The sequence below is a fragment of the Vitis vinifera genome, chromosome 16, assembly GCF_030704535.1.
Source record: "Vitis vinifera cultivar Pinot Noir 40024 chromosome 16, ASM3070453v1".
In the NCBI taxonomy this organism is placed as follows: Eukaryota; Viridiplantae; Streptophyta; class Magnoliopsida; order Vitales; family Vitaceae; genus Vitis; species Vitis vinifera.
In genome coordinates, this window is record NC_081820.1 from 24,588,500 (window position 1) to 24,608,600 (window position 20,101).

The 20,101-nt window shown below is 35.7% G+C and overlaps 2 protein-coding genes across 2 annotated transcripts; one reads left to right on the forward strand and one right to left on the reverse strand.

The window, feature by feature from the left end:
- Nucleotides 1-720: 720 nt before the first annotated feature.
- LOC100251890 (abscisic acid receptor PYL8) lies at nucleotides 721-5,066 on the forward strand. Its single transcript, XM_002270001.5, has 3 exons — nucleotides 721-1,177; nucleotides 2,279-2,494; nucleotides 4,105-5,066. Exons 1-3 carry the CDS (start codon nucleotides 1,055-1,057, stop codon nucleotides 4,321-4,323), a joined length of 558 nt encoding a protein of 185 aa, XP_002270037.3. The 5' UTR covers nucleotides 721-1,054; the 3' UTR covers nucleotides 4,324-5,066.
- Nucleotides 5,067-6,728: 1,662 nt separating this feature from the next.
- Nucleotides 6,729-19,589, reverse strand: LOC100250114 (ATP-dependent zinc metalloprotease FTSH 11, chloroplastic/mitochondrial). Its single transcript, XM_010664268.3, has 17 exons — nucleotides 18,786-19,589; nucleotides 17,044-17,197; nucleotides 16,062-16,154; nucleotides 15,749-15,837; nucleotides 15,423-15,546; nucleotides 15,114-15,233; nucleotides 14,576-14,626; nucleotides 13,661-13,722; nucleotides 12,070-12,127; nucleotides 11,623-11,748; nucleotides 11,465-11,545; nucleotides 10,716-10,845; nucleotides 10,413-10,561; nucleotides 9,762-10,043; nucleotides 7,709-7,798; nucleotides 7,568-7,621; nucleotides 6,729-7,004 (listed from the first exon to the last, which is right to left on the reverse strand). Exons 1-17 carry the CDS (start codon nucleotides 19,328-19,330, stop codon nucleotides 6,849-6,851), a joined length of 2,364 nt encoding a protein of 787 aa, XP_010662570.1. The 5' UTR covers nucleotides 19,331-19,589; the 3' UTR covers nucleotides 6,729-6,848.
- Nucleotides 19,590-20,101: the final 512 nt, after the last annotated feature.

Genomic DNA, 20,101 nt, shown 5'->3' on the forward strand with positions numbered 1-20,101 from the left:
ATTTATGATAATATATCAAAAAAATAAAAATATGATTTTTAGGAATTATTTAAAATAATTTTTGTATATTTAAAAATAATTTTAAAAAATTTATAAATAATTGTAATACGTTTTATCGTGATTCTAAAAAGTGTTTTCAGTATTTTTTTAATATATATATATTTTTAATAATTAGATGATATTTATATTTTAAAAATATTTTGAATGGAATCACCTCTTTACAAAAATATTTTATTAAGATGAATAAATATTCGATGATTTTTTTGTTTTTTTTGGTTTGTTGATTTGTACTATGATTTACTCTAAATAAAATAACATATTCCGACAATTACACGTTAAGTAGGTCCAATAATGAATGAATTTTGACATGTAACAACAAAAGCAGCCATATAAATTGAGCAATGTTACATAAATGGGAATTAAATGGACCACTTTCTACTATTATAACACACATAAATGATTCCATTTTTTGACGACAAAAATGACCTTATTTCATCGCCGACATTTTCCCACCAACAAAAGGACAAAATCGGTCGTTTATAGTTTTTACCGTTACGTTCTCTTTACAATTTAAACCGGATAGGCACGTAAATAGACAATGAGGAAAGGGCATTTTGGGCATAAAGCATAGAAACAAAAAACGACAAAATATGCCACAGTTGTAAATAAGTTCAATTTTGAGGGTACAATTAAGTCTGGTCAGGGATAATACGTGACCAACGGCCATAAAGGGATTGGAAAAAGCAGTTTTCATTACCAGCAGAAAAAAATAAAAAAATTTATTTAAATTTTTTTATTGGAATTATTATTATTTTATAGTGTGTTGAAGCTATAGAGCTATGGCGGTGGGGCTCAGAGTCTTCTTCTAATCTGTTGAGAGACTTCATCGGAGACGGTGGTTTCCGGCAACTCTCTCTAGGGTTTCGGCGACTTAGAGAAGAGGCGTTTCGCGGCGGCGGAGTAGGTGGAGGTGGCGGTGGCCGCGGTGGTGGTTGTTGATGGTTGTTGTTGCCGTTGGCGGTGGTGAAGATAAAGAGAGGCGAAAGATACAACCATGAACGGCAATGGATTAAGCAGTATGGAGTCGGAGTACATTCGGAGGCACCACAGGCACGAGCCTGCTGAGAATCAATGCAGTTCTGCTCTTGTTAAGCACATCAAAGCTCCTGTTCCTCTCGTAGTCTCTCTTTCTCTCTCTCTCTCTACATCTCCGTCTTTCTCTCTCGAAAAATTTCATATATGTATGTGTATATATTTATGTACGTATTGATATGTTTTGTGGTTTTTATTTATCTTTACTTGTTTGCTTTTTTCCCGATTTTTCGCTTGCTAGAATTGGATTGTGTTTGTGGAAGATTTTTCTCTCTAGGTCTCTGTTTGGATCGGTGGGCTAATATGTGGATTGAGCTGGTGGGGAGGTTGTGGAGGATCGGTGTTTGGATTTGAGTTTTTCTTGGGATGATTTCTTCGTAGTTTTTTTTTTTTTTTTTTTTTTGTGTGATTTATTATTATTATTTTTTATATTTCGCTTTTATTTTTTTGGGGCGAGAGGTAATTTGAGTTGCTTATGTTGATCTGTGGTGTTTTTGTTTCATTTCTGATGATTCTATTGAATCTGATATTTCGGTCTTGGTGTGTTTGATCATTCTGACTTCTTTTCTTTGTAGGAACAAGTTCTGGTGGTTGCTTGAGGATAAAGCTGAGGGAAGTTCATAAAAGGAAAAAAAAAGAAAAGAAATTGAATTTATGTTCTATAACGATATTTAGTCTTTTCTTTTTATCTTTTTCTTTTGGTTTCCAAAAGAGGAAGGCTCATCTCTGCTAAAAGAATAACTGAGAGGAGGGTCTAGTTCTTTGAAGTCCAAAACAATAAAAAAAAATTTGAGACTCAGAATTTCCATTTCTTTTCTTTTCTTTTCTGAACTTCTCTCAGCAACCAAACAGACCAATTCCATATGAAACTTAAGGAAACTGACATTTTAGGATTGTGTAATTGCAACAAGTTTCAATTTTGGTCAAGCTTGTTGTGGTTTTTGATTGGGGCTTTAAAGATTCCTTTTGTGTTGGGTTCAACAGTTTTCCTCATCGGGAAAAGAAAATATTAAAAAAAGGGATAACTGATAAAGAATTAATCTTTGTGAAACAATCTGGTCTGCGATGATTACAGAGCTTGAATGCTATTTTTGTGGAAGTTGGAGCATATATCATATTAGATTCTAGTTTAGTTGATTGTACTGTGGCTACTTTAATTGGCTCCTGCTTCTCATAATTTGATCAGGTTTGGTCTTTGGTGAGGAGATTCGATCAACCACAGAAGTACAAGCCATTCATCAGCAGGTGCGTTGTGCAGGGAAACCTTGAGATAGGGAGTCTTAGAGAAGTTGATGTCAAATCAGGACTTCCAGCCACTACCAGCACTGAAAGGTTGGAGCTTCTTGATGATGACGAGCATATCCTCAGCATGAGGATTATTGGTGGAGATCACAGACTCAGGGTATAGAATCACTCTCTTTCTTGAAATTTACTGTGTTCACTTTGCATGAAACGAATTTGGCTCAGTTCGTCTGTGATTTCCTAAAAGAGTTCATTTGTGAAGTTTTCGGCTTGTTTCCTCTTCATTTGTGGGTTTCAGTAGAAATTTATTAGACTTTCAGCTTGTGCACTTAAGATGTGAGCATAACGTGAGTCATCTAAAATTTTATTCTTCAAAATATGGAAAATCATGTTTGCAGTCTGATATGTTTTTGAAGTCATAATCACAGTGTTCCCATCACAATGGAGCATAGTAAATTGGGGTTTCTCAGAGCATGGTTTTTAACATTTTTATATGGTGTTGAGATTGATTCATATATGATGTTAAATTGAATGCCCTGGAATGTGAAAACAAATTTTGTAGAAATCCGTGTGGTGCTTTAATCTCCTGCCAAAGCAGTGACCCAGATTGCTAACAAATTTTGTTAGGAATCCATATGCACTGCTTTGATCTCCTTCAAAACCATTGCCTGCATTGTCCTCAAACAATTAAAAAGTGATGCAGGATTGAATTTGGATAACATTGCTGATCTCAACACTGCTTTAATCTCCTGCCAAAGCAGTGACCTGGATTCCTAACAAATTTTGTTAGGAGTCCATATGCACTGCTTTGATCTCCTGCAAAACCATTGCCTGCATTGTCCTCAAACAATTAAAAAGTGATGCAGGATTGAATTTGGATAACATTGCTGATCTCAATACTGCTAATTTAATCTTTTTCTCTGCTTTCCTCTTTATCATGATGCCTGTACTCAGTATTTTGGAATCACCTAGTTTTCCACACCATGACATTAAGGCTCCATATGATTCTTAGAAAAGGAAAGGAAATGCTCAAAAAATCTCCTCCTTTATTACATGCATTTTTCCCGTCAATAGTATAGCGTGTCTATTTATGTTTCCAAATCTGGTATATCTCCCTGTCAAAATTATCTAGTGTCAGGTGACCTCACTGTCCAGATATTTTGCATTCTTTTAAGGTGATTAGAAGAAAAATATGATTAGCAGTTGAGAAAATTTCCTATTTGGTAGGTTAGAGAAGGAATGGGTAGTTGTGAAAATTTCTAATTATGGAAATTCAGGTGATTCTACCAGATGGTATGAGCATAAAAAAATATAACAATGCTATCTCTGGATTGCGGTTCCATCATTAATAATGCTGCATATTGGGCTGGATATTTGGGTCAAACAGTGACGAATTGGACTTCAATTTCAATTGTCCTGGACTCTGGGCCAGATATGCACCCCTATATGCACACCCCCTTATACGGTTTTGGCAAATCAAGAAAGGTATTTCCTGCTAACTAAGGTGGGCCTTCTGAAACAAGTTATTGGGACAAATATCTAATTCCACACAAATCAGATTATCAAATTTGGTGAATTTTCTGGAATTCAATATATGAAATCATTTGTTTATGCTGATGACTTAGTCGGAAGCTTCAAGATTTCATTGTAGGAGCTTATTAGTAGTATGAGAAAGATATGAGTTTGCTTTCACATTGCTGATCTCTCTTTCTTCTGTAATAAGCCAAACCAACTGTGCTGCTTTTTCTTCAACCATATTTTCTTTTTCAGAACTACTCTTCTATCATTTCCCTCCATCCAGAGATCATCGATGGAAGACCCGGGACTATGGTGATCGAGTCGTACGTGGTGGATGTGCCAGAGGGAAACACCAAGGACGAAACTTGCTACTTTGTTGAAGCCTTGATCAAGTGCAATCTCAAGTCACTTGCTGACGTCTCAGAGCGGCTTGCAGTGCAGGACCGTACTGAGCCCATTGATAGGATGTGAAAGTGGGAATGGGGAGTTGTTGTGGAAGGCTCTGATCGCCATGGATGAAGCTTCCGAGGCTTTCGATTCTCGGGGGTTTTGGAGACTGACTGGTGGTAGCCCTTCTTCCATCTTCCAGATACACTCATTCTCTCTCTCTTTCCTTTTGTTTGCTATGCTCTTTGTCTTCCTTTTAAAACTATGCTGGTTTTCCTTGTCTTTGGTAGCTCAAGAACCACAGCTCTTATAAAGGTTTCTTAAACCTGTTCATGAATAAAAAAAGCTAAAAAGAAGAAAAAAAAAGAAAAAAAGAAAGGTTAGGTTCTCTTTATCTGTGGTTTTTCAGGGTTTTGTCAGTGGCGGTGTGTCATGCTTTGTCGTTGTATATATACGTGCTAGAAAGAGTTTATGTTTGTATATGCGGTTGCAGTTGATGAAGCATGGAGGAGGAAATGAAACTTTATAGGCTTAGCTCTGAGTCATGGTAGGGAAGCTTGTAATTACTGTTTTATCAGTTCTATGATTATCTTAATCTTAAGCTTGTTCTTTAGGTGCCATGGGATCCTAATCCTGAAATTCGAAAAAAGAGGGAAGTAATCCTTTCGGATTCTGGTCGGAGGAGCACCATCAGAACTATTATATGAAAATTAGCCCCATTTCCTACTCATAATTGCTTATGCCAATTTGTGGTTTTGCCCTGTTTTTGCTAAGCCACTCTGCAATTTTGTCTCTCTACTTTCAATGAAATTTCTGAAATTTGGTGATGGGCTTTCAAGTTCATTCTTGTATGTTGCATAAGCCATGGCTTATTTGTTCCGAATTCCGAGTTCCGGGTTGCCCTTTTTTCATGAAATTGAATGATATGGCGAATTATATGTGTATGGATATGGATTGTCATTTTGGAACTACCTTTTTAACTGCATTCTTGCCTTTTATCTGAAAATGAAGCATGAAGTGAAAAGGACAGAAAAGCATCTAGATCGGATCCATTCCCTAAGGAAATGCCAAATAGTGTATGCCACTAAATGAGGTTTCGAAAGAACTTGTTTCGGGTGCCACTGAAAGCGAAAGTCACGTGTAATTGGAATGATTCCATATCTCTATGATTTGAGCTACTCTTTTTATCTGTATCTTTCTGAATCATTAGCCCATGAATGATATAAAGCATTAGCATTCTCACTCACAATGTATTCGTTGAATTCCAAAATTGTAATTAGAAAAGTCAACCATATGTGGGAATTTTTGTGGACTTCAGAGCGTAGATTTACCAGAAAAGATGCGTGTAGGTTCAGACTACAGCCGTTGATGCTCAGCTCCAACGAAAAATAAGCTGCTTAGGCATGCTAACCCAGATTTCCATATCCAATTTCAGACCCAGCTCTTCAGAGTATTAACTTTTAGGTTAGTTTTTGGAAATTTTGTGCAAAATATTAGGAAAAAAAAATAGAGGAGAAAAATAAAAAGAAAGAAAAAATAAAGGAATATATATATATAGATTTAATGAATTATTTTTATATATTTTTAAATTTTATTTTATTATTTTATTTATTATAAAAAGATTTAATAATTTTAGGAAATATAAATTTTTAATTAACTTTAATTATATTTAATTTTCGTTGAAACTAAACATGAAAAAATCTTTAGTCCTCAGGAATTAAATATGGTGTTAAAACTATTTTTTTTTAAATGTATATATTTTAATTTTTTATTTTTATTTTAATAACCTCGGAGCCTCACCATGGCAAGGTCCTTTGGGCCCACCATGGGTCACCAAACCCCAAATCACTAGCAACAGTCAGCATCGTGTAATCCGTCAGGGCCAGTAATCTGCCTCAGCCAGTGTTGGATAATCCATACCTAGTATCAAGTAATTTGTCACCGTCGACACCGGGGTGTAATCTAGGAATTGAATTCCCAGTGGTAAAATATCAACAACCTAACGGGCTAACTCATCCATCCTATACCACATTCTTGGTGCACACTTTCCAGGCTGAGTTTGAGTTCTAATTCAGCAGCCTGGAACATGATCATATCCCAGATACTCTAACTCCTAACTCTTCTATCCAGCAAGTATAGAACAAAGTGGTGAAGTTTTTTTTCGGCTAAAACAGGAGCATGGTATATATCTCACGAGAGGATAATGAAAATTGTACAAACCCGACTAAAAATTACAAGAATAGGAGTAAGATTTTTTTTTCTTTTTTTTTTTTCCCAGAAAAAAGGGGAAAATAGATAAATCATTTATTCACTAAGGTTAAGCAAAAGTGTTCCTTCCAATCTCAAAGAATTCAAAATTTGATCCCGAATGGGAGAATAGCAAGGATGAAGTTAAGGTTTTCCTATCAGATTCTAGGCGGGGTTGTCTCGATGGGATGGAGAATAATAAATGTCGTACTCTGGGTTTTTCCGACAGTTGAGAATGCAGGGGGGGGAAATAATAATTTTGTATAAATAAATTTTTTTACCTGATGTGATTTGAATACACTGTACAGAGGTCCCCCCTACAGGTTTTTTAGTAGGTTACACATAAAGATGAGACCTGCATTTTAAGCCAACGCCAGCTCCTCATCCACCTCTGGCTGCGTTTGTTGCTCAGGCAGCCGGCCTTCTCGGTAAGGAAGAAGGATGCGTTTGATGTCTTCTGCATTGAGGGTTTCACACTCTAAAAGTGCGTTTGCCAAGGCATGTAGCGCCTTCTCGTGCTGAAAATATGTCAAACATTGTTAGAGTTAAGTGAAGCCCCTTAAGATCAAAGCTGGAGGCATCTAAACACTGAGAAAGGCTTCTGGTTCTTCAAGAAACCAAAACTATACATAAAATTAGAGTCATTAATTCTAGTTATGACGATGTAAGTGTTGGTGTAGCCTGAAATCTGATGACCTAGGTCTTGTGTCAAAACTGTTTTTGAAAATAGTTTTTTGTTTTTTTGAACTAGAAAACAGTTCCTTGATAATTTGTTCTTAAAATAGGGTTTTTTTTTTGGCACAATGTTCTGAATAACAACTAAAAATATGCAAAATTCTGTGAAAACTTTTAGTACATAATTACTTTAATGGAAAATAAGCCAAAAAAAAGCTATTTTTTATATTTGAGTTTCCAAACATAATTTTATTCTTGAAAACAAATGTAAACTGGTTTTAAGAACTGTTCTCAAAACCTGTTTTTTGAGAACGGGTTTTAAGAACGTTCCCAAACTGGCCCCTAATTTTCTCTCTTAGCTTACTAGTTAGAAGAACTATAAATTATAGAGATCCGATGGACAAACCTTCTTTAGCAGGGCTTTCACACGGTCATAGGCTTCTCTGAGGAGCTTCACCACCTGTACAAACCCGAATGAACATATGAACAACCAAAAACAATTATCATATTTAAAGCAGGATGGGGGATTCAGATATCAGAAACATACTTCCGCATCAATTCGCGATTCCATTTCTACACCTGGTCGATCTTTGATATAAATTGGCCCAATTGTATCACTCATCCCGCAAGTAGATACCTTGCATAGAAAGGGTTGCTCTCAGCATTAAGAGAAATAAATGAAGAAAGCTCTTATTAAGAGGTTTCAGCCATCAGCTATTCCTTAAGGCTATGTTTGGTTCTTGCAAAATTTAAAGAAAAATGCAAAGGAAAGAAAATAGAGAGGCAAAGTAGAACTAATGAAAAAAGTGAAGGAAAATTTAAAATATATTTAAAGTCAATAAATTATTTTTATATATTACTTCACTTATTCCACTTCCATATAAAGATTAAATAATTTTAAAATGAATAAATTTTTAACTAATTTTAACTATATTTGATTTTCTTACATATGTTCTATATTAAAACCAAACATGAGAAAATTATTTTCCGTAACATTTTTTTTCCTTAATACTTTCCGGGAACCAAACATAACCTAATATTTTGAGGTATTAGAAATTCCTAGGAGGCTTTGAACTCATGGTTTTTCCAAATTCCTTAGTGAAACTGCTTTATGTTACAGAAACAAAATCCAAAACTTAGTATAAATTTTTTTTTTTGATGGGTAAAGAAAAGTCGTATATAAAGTAAAGAGGAGACACCAAAAAACAATGCCCTCAGAGTATATAGGAAGTATACAAAAGAAGTCAAACGACTCAAACCAAAGGAGGAGGGATAGAAACAAAAAACATCACTTGCCCTTACTTAGAGCCTAACCAATCAATGAAGCTTAAAAGCACAAAAGGGCTCAAATCTACAGACACCCTACTCCAATACCACAGGTTACAAACAAAAGAATTTTTCAATCAAGCTCCTCATTGCCAAACGCTAACAAATTCCTTTCATTTCATACTGTCCAAAATATACACAAGGGGGTCATTTGCCAAGCCTTTTTACAAGCTTTACCCACAAATGACCCATGCCACCCAAGGAGAGTTTCCTTCATTGAACAAGAGAGAATCCAAGACACACCAAAGAAGGAGAAAAAAAGATTCCAAAGAAACCGAGTCTTTGCACAATGAAGAAGAAGGTAATCAACCATCTTTGCTTCAGAGAGGCAAAGAAAACGCCTATTTGCCAAAAAATGGCCCCTCCTTTGAAGTTGGTCTAGAGTTAACACTTTCCCCCAAAAAGCCTCTTAAGCAAAGAAAGCCACATTAGGAGGTGCGCTCGATCTCCAAACACTACCACTAGGGAACAAAGGAGAATCTCTGGGCTCCAAGATAGAATAAAGAGATTTGATCGAAAAGGTCCCACACCTCAAAGCTATCCAAATCACTTTATCTTCCACATCCCTGTGCACCCTAAAAGCTTGGATCTTATGCAGAAAACGCTCCACCAACTCTAACTCCCAATCATTAAAAGGCCCTCGAGAAAAGAGAGGTTCATCCACCCCCATCACCTTCAGGGTTTCCAAACATCAACCACCCAAGATTCCTTAGACGAAGAAAGGGTAAACAATGAGGGGAAAGACTCACAAAGTGGCTCATCTCCACACCACTTGTCCACCTAGAATCCCACTCTCTGACATTACGCACTTGGTAGGCCAGCCTGCCCCTCAAATAATTCCACTCCTTCCTAATAGCTTTTCACAACCCCCCATCATCATCACTTTACTTTTGACTGATGACTTGCTTTCAAATGGCCTCTCTTTCATTGGCATACCACCAATTCCACTTGCATAAGAGAGCTATATTAATCAAAGAGGGATTTTTCACACCCAAACCACCTTTCCTTTTCTCCAAGCAAACCATGTTCCACCTAACAAGATGCGGTTTTTGCACAAGAGCTCCATCACCCCAAAGAAAATCCCTTTGAACCTTCTCCAATCTCAACCTCACTTGTCTTGGCATGCAAAAAAGAGACATGAAATATATAGGCATGCTAGACAAAGTGCTTCGAATTAGAGTGAGTCTTTCTCCTTTTGGGATATACCATCTTTTCCACATATTGGGAATAATCAATGATTATTAAATGCATGGACTCTGAGAAAATAAAATTACCATATATTGGGCAAGCTCTGTGGCTGTGTTTAGATCACTACTTGCTCCGGTTGTGACATGGTCTTGACCAAAGATAAGCTCTTCTGCTACTCTTCCTCCCATACAAACATCAAGACGAGCTAATAACTGCTTCTTGCTAATTGTTGTCTCATCATTTGAAGGAAGCTGAGTAACCATTCCCAAAGCAGATCCCCGAGGCATAATTGTTGCCTTATGAATTGGATGAGCACCATCTGTGTTGAAGGCAACAATTGCATGACCGCTCTCATGATATGCAGTAAGCTGAAAAGAGATGAAGCAAAGTAAGCACAAAAAACCAAAAACCGTGGTGCAGAGGCTCTGAATGGATCTAATCAAATTCAGAGTTAGTAGCAATTTACAGGGATATCCCAGCTCAGAGAAGGCCCCTGACTTAACTATCTTTAGCACCTATTGTTCGGGAAAACACATCCTTATCCTTCTCAGTATTTGGTTCCCTTCCCAGCCCCCCCCCCCCAAAAAAAAAAAAAAAAAAAAGACGTGAGAGGAACATAAATATGCATAAGCCTTATGGTTGAATCTGTGACTTCACAGTAATGAGGTGAAGCATCGACCGAGTGAGTCACAGGTTAAACAGCTAGCCTTGACAGGTCTCATAAATGATATTCATACCTTCTTTGATTCTTCTGATAAGAACATTGTTTTCCGCTCTGTTCCCATGATTATCCTATCTTTTGCGAACTCCAATTGTGAAGCATTTAACTTGTCAGCACCTTCAACAGCAGCCTTAATGGCAGCTATGTTTACCAAATTTGCAAGATCTGAGTGAGAAGCAATAGAAATGAGAATCATTGATGAGTGTGTCCTGACATGTCCAGCCAATTTTTGCAGGGATGCGTTCATAGGCTGGACATCTGCTCTTGAGAATCTAAATGAATGAAATGATATTTGAATAGAATGAAAAAGAAAACTCACCAGCCCCATTGAACCCTGGGGTGCCACGAGCAATTGCTTTGACATCTACATCATCAGACAATGGTTTATCCTGCAGATAGAGCTCCAATATCTCTTGACGGCCCCTCACATCTGGATTTGGAACAACAATCTAGAAGCAAATTTTTGTTAAATTTCACTCTTTCCAAAAGCAGAAAAAATTTAATTCAGAATAAATTGATGAGAAAATTTAGAAATTATCCCAAGAAGACACTCCTAAATAGATTCACTACTCACCATAAAAGTCTAAAGTTAAGCTGCCACTATAATAAGGAATTGAAATCATATGTATCAAAAGACTTATGGCCAAAACTAAATGGTAAATACATTCAACTGAATGATAGAATTTCAAGGTTTTTAGGACTAGGTAAAACATAAAAGTGGGGGAAGTTTCTGTTACGGAGAAGTGCATCGATAAGACTAAAACATGTCTAGTTAATAGTTTGAGGTTTCACGTTTGTAACAATCAGCATGATGCCTAACTTCTTAGGTATCATTGTAATTTGCCAAGAAGCTGGACCAGATAAACATTTAAAAGTTGAGATAAGAAGTCAGCCAAATGGAAATAATATTTGGGAAAAAAAATGACACCTAAGATAATAGAAATATTCACTTCGTTTTATCACAAAAATCATCTTCAGTATAGGATAAATTATTCATAATGAACAGTTTCAAGCTTCAAGACTTTGAAAAAAGTATCAAACTATTATCATACAGAGAAAATAACTTACATGCCTGTCAAATCTACCAGGTCTTGTTAAAGCTGGATCAAGAATATCAGGCAAGTTTGTTGCTGCCATCAATATTATGCCCTACAAGAAAAATATTATCCAAGTTAAAAAAATGCAGAAAAATATTCACTAATAACACAAGTTTGTCCATATGTTACCTCATTCTGTTCAAAACCATCCATTTCAACAAGCAGTTGGTGCAATGTTTTTTTTGTATGGCCTTCCCATTGCTTTCGTGTAGATCCAACAGCATCTATTTCATCAATGAAAATGATGCAAGGAGCCTATGAAATAAGAAAGTACAAAAAATGAGCTAAAATTTAATGGATCTCCAATTCCATATCCGAATTAACACCATGTACATAAGTAAAAATCTACATAAAGGGAAAAAAAGGAAACACGCTTCAGAGGCATGAAAACAAAAATTAAATATTAATTTCTCCAAACAAGAGAGAGTTTAGAAGTATGTGTTATGACATACAAATTGATCACAAAGATGAAAAGTACCACACTCGATCTCATATTCATTGTCAGAATAGTCATTGATATTCAAATGTTTTTATTTGATTAAACCGACCACAAAGGGTGCCTCTGAAACAACTTACCTTTTTTTTAGCTGCTTGAAATAAGGATCTTACACGCCGAGCACCAACCCCAACAAACCTGCCACACAGAAAGCAACTTGAGCTTCAAAGTACCTGACATCTATATAATGCCTAAAATAATAATAGAGCAACTTCCAGATTCAATCTCTATCAGTTTACTCCAAAGCCATTCATACACAAAAAGAAAACCTTTCCTCCAATCACATGAACAGAAATCTTGGGGTTACTAGTTTTTTATGTTACACTAACTAGCAACTACTGCAAACCAGTTGGTCAAAACGGAATGGAGATAGATATCATGAATTTACGCAAGAAAAATAATGCCCCCATATGGAGAACCAAATGTTTATTTTCCATTCAAACCTCTAGAAAACAACCACATAAAGGCCTTTTCAGTAGGTTATTCAAATCTAATAGGCAATCATGTTTGTTGCTGTTTTCAGTAGACTAGTAAAATCAATTAAGTCAGTGCATGTGCACTACTATGTTTTTAGCTGCCAAGTAACAAAAATCCAAACTGCTGTTGGTAACCATTTGTCAACAGCTGAAATGCCATGATGACCAATCCAACAACCAATGAAAAGAGGCTTGGACTAATCCAAGTGCTCAGGACAGTTAGTTATGTAGTATCAAAAAAGGCTTCTAAGTCTATCCAATAACCTAAGGGGCAAAACAGACTCAAAAGAAGCTTTTGAGCAGATTTGAGGCCAAAATTATGGACTGCAAGGAAAACTGGTTTGAAATCATACTACTTTATAATTCAGGATTTAAAGGGTCTCACAAAAATTGGCCTGTAAGGTTGCTTCTCAAAGGGTGACACAGGAAATATGACCTACCAATAAAAAGGCGTGGGAATGTATACCACAAATGGAAGAGAAGAGATCCCAAAAGATCTTATAATATAACAAAGTAAACAAGGGAAACATTGCTTAAATGAGATAAGGACAACACACATCAAGCAAAAATTTCTGTGTCATTGGAAGGGCACATGGTCTCATGAGAGAAATATGCAAGTATAAAAGGAAATTATCCAAACCAGACCAGAGTCCCGTTGTGGAGATAACATCCAAGGGGGAGGGGACAGTCTAATGATTTGGTGGAGGGTTGTCATTTGCCCTAGAGGAACTGAAGTCCAGCCAAAAAAGGCTTCTCTGTTAAGAGTACTTCCTTGACATCCATCAGGACAGTATCTCGATGCCAATAAAGGAGAAGATCGACCATAGAAAAACTGAACCTGAATATGGAGGATCCAAAAGAACATCTGAAAATATTTTTGAAAGCTTTATGATAAAAAATCAATGGAACTTTGACTATCAAAGGAAACAACTGCCATCTTATTTAACTAGACCACAATGCAATAGCTATCAAAGGAAACAACAGTCATCTTATTTAACTAGACCACAACGCAAAAAGTTCAATAATTCAAAGTAATTATCATCATCATTATCATCCAAACAAGTTAGAAAAAGAGGATATTCCATAATTTGGTTTCACCTGGCCCTCACAAAAAGCCAGCATCAGAGATTAACAACAGAACTAAATTACTATAAGCTAGTGAAGCTTGTATTAAGGAGAGCAGTATATGGCTCACATTTCTTCAAATTCAGAACCTGCTCTATAGAAAAATGGTACTCCAGCCTCTCCAGCAATAGCCTTCAAAGTTCCAAATGAATCAAACCATAGATTAGAATGTAAAAAATATCATTGATTAAATCAAAGACAAAAATGAAAAGGGCAGAGAAATTAATACGGAAATTCAAAACATCAGAGAAGCTCATATGCAGACAGAAGTTTAATATAGATAATGTCTCTTTGTTATTACAAACTTATAAAGCTCAATGGCCACAAAATCAATACAAGCATGGATTCTCATCCATCTATCAAAAAATTTTAAGATGCATTCAAAAGCATAAACCATTACTTCATCTGATCAACAAGTAGTCAATGTTCCATCATTTGGTATGCAAGGCATGTATGAGAGAATTACCATAGAATACCACTGGTAAACAAGAACCGATGAAGGACATGAATTTCGTTTAAGCATGAACTGAGCTTGTGCATTAACTGTGGCACAAAAAATAGAGCTTGTACTTTTCCATGACACTTCATTGTATGCATAAACATAAACAGTAAAATGCTTTTATTTCTATTTGTTCAAATAAAGCTTGGAAGCCCAACAGAGACCATGAATTTCTAATCATCTCAGAATACTCATTGACCCACTAGTATTGACTTCAATTTGCATTAGCCACAATTCAAAAAATGAATCACTCTGCAATGTCACATGCAAGAAAAAGAGACCAATCATGCCAATCAAGCTCAATAGTACTAGCTCATAACCCGTTGGACAAGCTTTAGAGGCAAAAGGCCAAGAAAGGATTAAGCTGATATCCACAGCCTAAAGAAGTGGTTAAATTGCTTACATTCAGCTACAAAAAAGAAGTCCATATATATATATATGAACCAGTAAAGGACCATTTGAAAGAGTAAATAAGAAAGAACATACCTTGGCAAGCAGAGTTTTTCCTGTGCCAGGTGCTCCTGTCAAAAGAATTCCCTGCAAACATGTATGATTTAGACTAATATAATAAAACATTAACCCAGCAGAAGTGAACAAGCAATGGACAGTACTATATATATAATTAAAGTTGTAATTCAACATGGACAGTAACCAAATTTGGGGCTATGATTCCAAACTCCAAACAAGAAGATAGTGGTGGAAGTACATGTTCTAACATGTAGAAGCATTAAAGCTAAACCACTGAATCATAAATTTACACATATACTCATCCACAATTTATTTATCTAGGCAGGCAACATAAAACCTTTTTTTCTTATAGGTTAATTTTTGTTCCCATTGGGACTTGAACCTCCCACAAACCCTCCCCAACCCTTTACGACTTGAGCTAGCCCTCAAGGGTAGACAACCCAAGACCTTAAAAAATCAGAGAGATCCATCATCCATGGTATTGAGCAGAATATATGCATAACCATTTTGTGCAATAAGATTATGTACTTGAAGAACAAAATGTCTTTTTACAAACCTTTGGCAATTTCCCCCCAAGTCTAGTAAACTTTGCAGGGTTTTTGAGGTACTCCACTACTTCCTCAAGCTCCTGTTTTGCATCATCACAGCCTTTCACATCCTTAAATGTCTTAACATTCTGCAGCAAAGGCAACTACTCAGAGAAAAATAACAGGACTACAATTAACTGGCATGCTTCAAAAAACAGGATGGTCCATATGAAATGAATACAACTCTAAATCACTTGCACAACTTGCTCAATAGACTTGAAATCTCCAGAAACACTCTTAAAACATATAATACAAAACACGTAACATCAGATATCTACCTTCTCCGGCATAACTTCTTTATTTAACTCTTTAGGCGCATAGGAAGAGCTTGAGCCAACACCTGATGCACCTATCCCACCTAAGCTACCTATGTACTTCTGGAGTGCAGCAGCACCCATTACCCTGAAAGTAATATTCAATTAATAATAGAAACGGAAACAGTAATCAGTCAGGGAGCACATAAACCTGCATGAGTGTGAGTGACAGTGCAATAGACTTGATTCTCTTTTTTAGACTACTTTGTAAAGATGATTGTTTACAACTCTATATGAAAGAGAGATGATAGTAATCAAGTAGACTACACAAGGAAATGGAAAGCTCATACCACACCAAACCAACAGCAACTGTGAACAAGATAGTTGAGATCAGCTCTTGTGCAAAACGTGATGATCTGCTTGAAACTTTAGGATCAACCTAATAAAGGATAATACATAATTTAAAATTTTAAAAACAAAATATACACACACAGAAACACACAAGATCCCAATGGAATCTAGGGAAAATAAGTTAAAGAAAATGACTAAAATCATCAGTCTTGCAGCCTATGATCAAAGATCATGACAGAAGCAAATTTGTAATAATTCTTTACCCTCCTACCAAAAAAGGGGAACCAAAACTACACTTTGTATAATACTTACCATCACAACATGCAACGGCTGCTTCTCAGATATGCCAGGGTTCAAAAAGGCTTCATCCATGTTTCCTGAGGCACGCTGCTTCAATTCTTGCAACTACACAAAAAATGTAATAAGCATTTAAATGAAACTATTACATCAAAGACAAATTTGGGGAAATACCAAAGCGACATATTTGAATCCAACCATAATAAATAAGATTCAAAAGGAAAAAAAAAAAAAAAAGGAATATGCAGCCAGCCTACTACAAGCAAAAGGAAGAGCTTACACAAAAACATTAAGACCAGTTTTAATAATTAGATGAGAAAGTTGAGATGGATAAGCAAGAAAACAGCAAAGAAGTAAAATAAAATAAGGGAGACTAAACGAATTGGAGTCAAAAGAATACAAATGCCACAGCAAGTAACAGTTGGCACAAGATGGAGGATCTAAAGATAAAAGGGAACAATACAATGCAACAAGGCCATCAATATGGGTCAAAATGAATAACATACACACATATCTGAAGAGAACTTTTGAATGCTTTACTAAGATATGGCATTAATAAATTAGAGGATCTAAAATGTCATTTATATTGCCTGAATAAAGCACAAAAGCTAAAGCCCCTTGCAAAACCTACATCAAGGAGAGTAATAACACATAAATTATAAATTTGTTCACCCATTTTATGGTCGCATCGCCTATCTGTGTCTGCGCAAAGTGGGCTTCTAGCCTTCTCAAATTTTATGCTTTTTATATGGATTTTATACCTTTGTTATCCATGTATAGGCCACTATCCAGTCATATCAACTTGCATGACAAAGTGACTGATACTGATACTTCAAATAGGTGCAAGGTCAAAATCTAATAAGAAATAATAAAATGAGAACCTATAAATGACACCTCACATCAGAAGACAATGAGAATGCTACCATGGGTTTTAACCTTTCATGGTAATTGAAAAAATGACCAAAAAATAACAACAATAAAGGGAACACATGATTACCAATGTAGGAAGGCTAGAAGGTTTTCCAGATTGCTCATCTGGAAGATATTCAGCAATTGCATTAGTGACCACTAGAGCTCGAAGATATTCTGCAACTCCTCTACTGTCTACTGCATGATCCCTTTGTTCAAATCTCTTGATGACAGACTCAGGACTGAAAAAAAAAAAGAATGGAACAGCTAAGCAGTGTTTTTTGTTAATCACTTCATTTGTAAAATAAAAATAAAATATAAAACATGCATAAAGTTATTGTGATATTTGACGACATCCTAACATACTGCTTAGTTTTGGACTGCCACCACTCACAGCACTGTTCTACTGCCTAAAACAAAAATAGATTTCTAGTTGACATACTAAAAACATCTTCAGCAAACAGGCTAAAGGGATAGGAGTAACGCTTATTAATATATTTAACCAATGTTCTACCTTCATTTTACCTTATATAACACTATGTTTGGTTCCAAGAAAGTACTAAGAAAAGAAAAAAAATTACTAAGGAAATTTTTTTCTTATGTTTGGTTTTATCATGGAAAATTTTAAAAAAAAAATCACAAATAGTTAAAATTAGTTAGAAACGTTAGTCTTTTCAAACTTCAAATTATTTAATCTTTATATTGAAGAGTTAAAATAAGTGAAATGAGTTTGAAATAGCACATAAAAATAATTTATTAACTTCAAAATTATATTTGGTTCCTAGAAAGTACTAAAAAAATAAAAAATGTTGATGAAAATGATTTTCTCATATTTTGTTTTAACATGAAAAAAAAAAATACAATTAAAATAGAATTTTTTTTTCTTTGATAGATAATGAAGCAAATTGTATTAAAAAGAGCCGCCAAAAAAGCGATTCCAGGTATACAAGAAACAAACATCCCACTGCCACCAAGGCTCAAACAAGAGTGAATTAATAAATCATAGAAACTTTTAAAATTTTAAATTATTTAATCTTTACATGGAAGATTTAAAATAAGTTAAATGAGTTTGAAATAACATACAAATTGACTTCAAATCTATTTTTATTTTCCTTCACTTTTTCTTTTCTTCTACTTTTCCTTTCTATTTTTCCTCAAATTTTTTGGCAACCAAACATAACTTAAATCTATTTTTTGTTTCCTTTACTTTTTCTTTCCTTTTAGTTTGTTCTCTATTTTCTTTTCCTCGCATTTTCCCTCAAATTTTTTGGAATCAAACATAGCATAAGGAACCAAGAAAATTCACCATTCCTCTCCAATCAATGGTGCAATACTTGTTAGCTAATTTAGATGACCTCCATATCATCAACAAAATGCACTTGATGAAACTGGCATAAAACTAAAGGCTTTTTCAGTTGAACAGTCTCGAAACTTTCTTTCATTTTTCCTTTTCTTGTCATGAGGCCTCTTGACAAACTCTATGATGATGATTCTCTAAACACTATCTGTTAAGAGGGATTTTTAGAGAGACCTTCTTAGATTGTTTTATAAGATAAAACAAACAAGGTACTAATGGTACCTTTGCTTCCTAAGAAGGAAGAAAAGAGGAGGAAAAAAAAGACTAACATTTAGAAAAATGTAAGCTTATCATATTTCAGATTCTAAAAGCAAAGAAACTTAATCGAGTCTACAGAACCATTCAAAAACTCAACCACGGTTTCTCCATTTTCTTCTGAAGCCAAAATCACAGGAACCACAAACTGTTTTACTCCGTTTTCTCGTAAACCAAACAGAGCATAAGCTAAAATCCGAAAGCCATAAAACCATAACCTGTGTTTATTGAGTTCAACCAGCAGCGCGCTCTGCTTCTCAACATCCTTAGGATTCGCATCCGCCTCCGAAATCAGCCGCTCCAACCGCTTCTCCTGCCGCCAAAACGGCCACCAACTGAACCACTCCGACCCCAGCACCTTCTCAAACCATGTCCTCACCGCTCCCCACACTCCCATCGCAAACACCACCACCGCAAGCCGACTCTTCGTCCCCTCATTCTCCACCAAACCCTCACTCTCCACCGCCTCCAATCCCGAAACCCCCTGCTCCGCCTCCACCAATCCTCCCTCCGATTCCCCTGAATTCATCACCAAATTTTCCACTTCCTGCCACTCACCCTCCATCTCCGGCTGCAATGTGCATCGAATTGACAACCGGTGATTGCGAAATCTCGATTTCGGGGAAACAGCTTTGAATGCAGAAAAAGAAATCCTACAAACAGACAGTCTAGAGAGACAAACACGCCTCGCAGACGAAGAAGAATAAGGCTTCGAAAAAGCCAATGAAGGTTTGCAGATAAGAGAAGCTTGAAGAGTGGACATGGCTACTAAGCACTTAGGGTTTCGCAGGACAGACAAAGGGAGATTCTCTCTTCGCTTCACTTTCTCTCTCTACAAGTTTCCGAGCAAGCGAGATAACAGAGATAGGACGAGACAAGGGAAACGCCGTTTTATTTTGTATCGAGAATGTGAGCCACAAGGAGAGAAAAGTCGAAGATTAGAACTCCAGGAGAGAGAGAGAAGCTGAAAGCAAAGAAACCTTATCCCTCACCCCTCTACTGAAAATATTATTTCTTGGCGCCCCTCTCTCTCATTTACTCATCATACTATTTTATTACATAATTTAGTTTATTTTTCCATTTTTTTTGTCCCTCCTTTATTAAGTTAATTAATTAATATTAATATTATTTTATTTTTAATGAAAATTTTTGAATTATTTTTCACTTTTTTTTTTATGGTTTTAACTGTCCTATAACAATCATCGGTATCATATGTGGTACAATTCCAACCCTATAATGTGCTTTTTTTAAAAATAATTTTAATAGATTATTTGTTTTTTCAGTTTGAAAAGGTCGGTCTCAAAGAAGGTTCGTGTTATTTTTTCATTTTATTATATATATATATATATATAAATGAAAAATAAATTATATTAACCAATGCACGTGTAACATTACATTAACTGCCAAAAAAGAGGACCTTGTCCATTGACCAATTTCTGTGGAGGAAGCTCAAAACAAGCTTACTCGTACAAAGTGGAGATCCTTATCCTCATTGGATTTATCATTAAATTTCATAAATAAAATTATTACAAGG

Excerpts from the sequence above, each read along its gene's own strand:
- LOC100250114 (XM_010664268.3), bottom strand. The coding sequence starts at position 19,330 with ATGTCCACTCTTCAAGCTTCTCTTATCTGCAAACCTTCATTGGCTTTT. Across the intron at positions 17,198-18,785 it reads GTTGAACTCAATAAACACAG|TCCTGAGTCTGTCATCAAGA; the intron begins GTTATGGTTTTA and ends TTTTTTTTTCAG. Across the intron at positions 7,005-7,567 it reads TGAAAGCCCTGCTAAAGAAG|CACGAGAAGGCGCTACATGC; the intron begins GTTTGTCCATCG and ends ACATATTTTCAG.
- LOC100251890 (XM_002270001.5), top strand. The coding sequence starts at position 1,055 with ATGAACGGCAATGGATTAAGCAGTATGGAGTCGGAGTACATTCGGAGG. Across the intron at positions 1,178-2,278 it reads TCAAAGCTCCTGTTCCTCTC|GTTTGGTCTTTGGTGAGGAG; the intron begins GTAGTCTCTCTT and ends TAATTTGATCAG. Across the intron at positions 2,495-4,104 it reads GTGGAGATCACAGACTCAGG|AACTACTCTTCTATCATTTC; the intron begins GTATAGAATCAC and ends TTTCTTTTTCAG.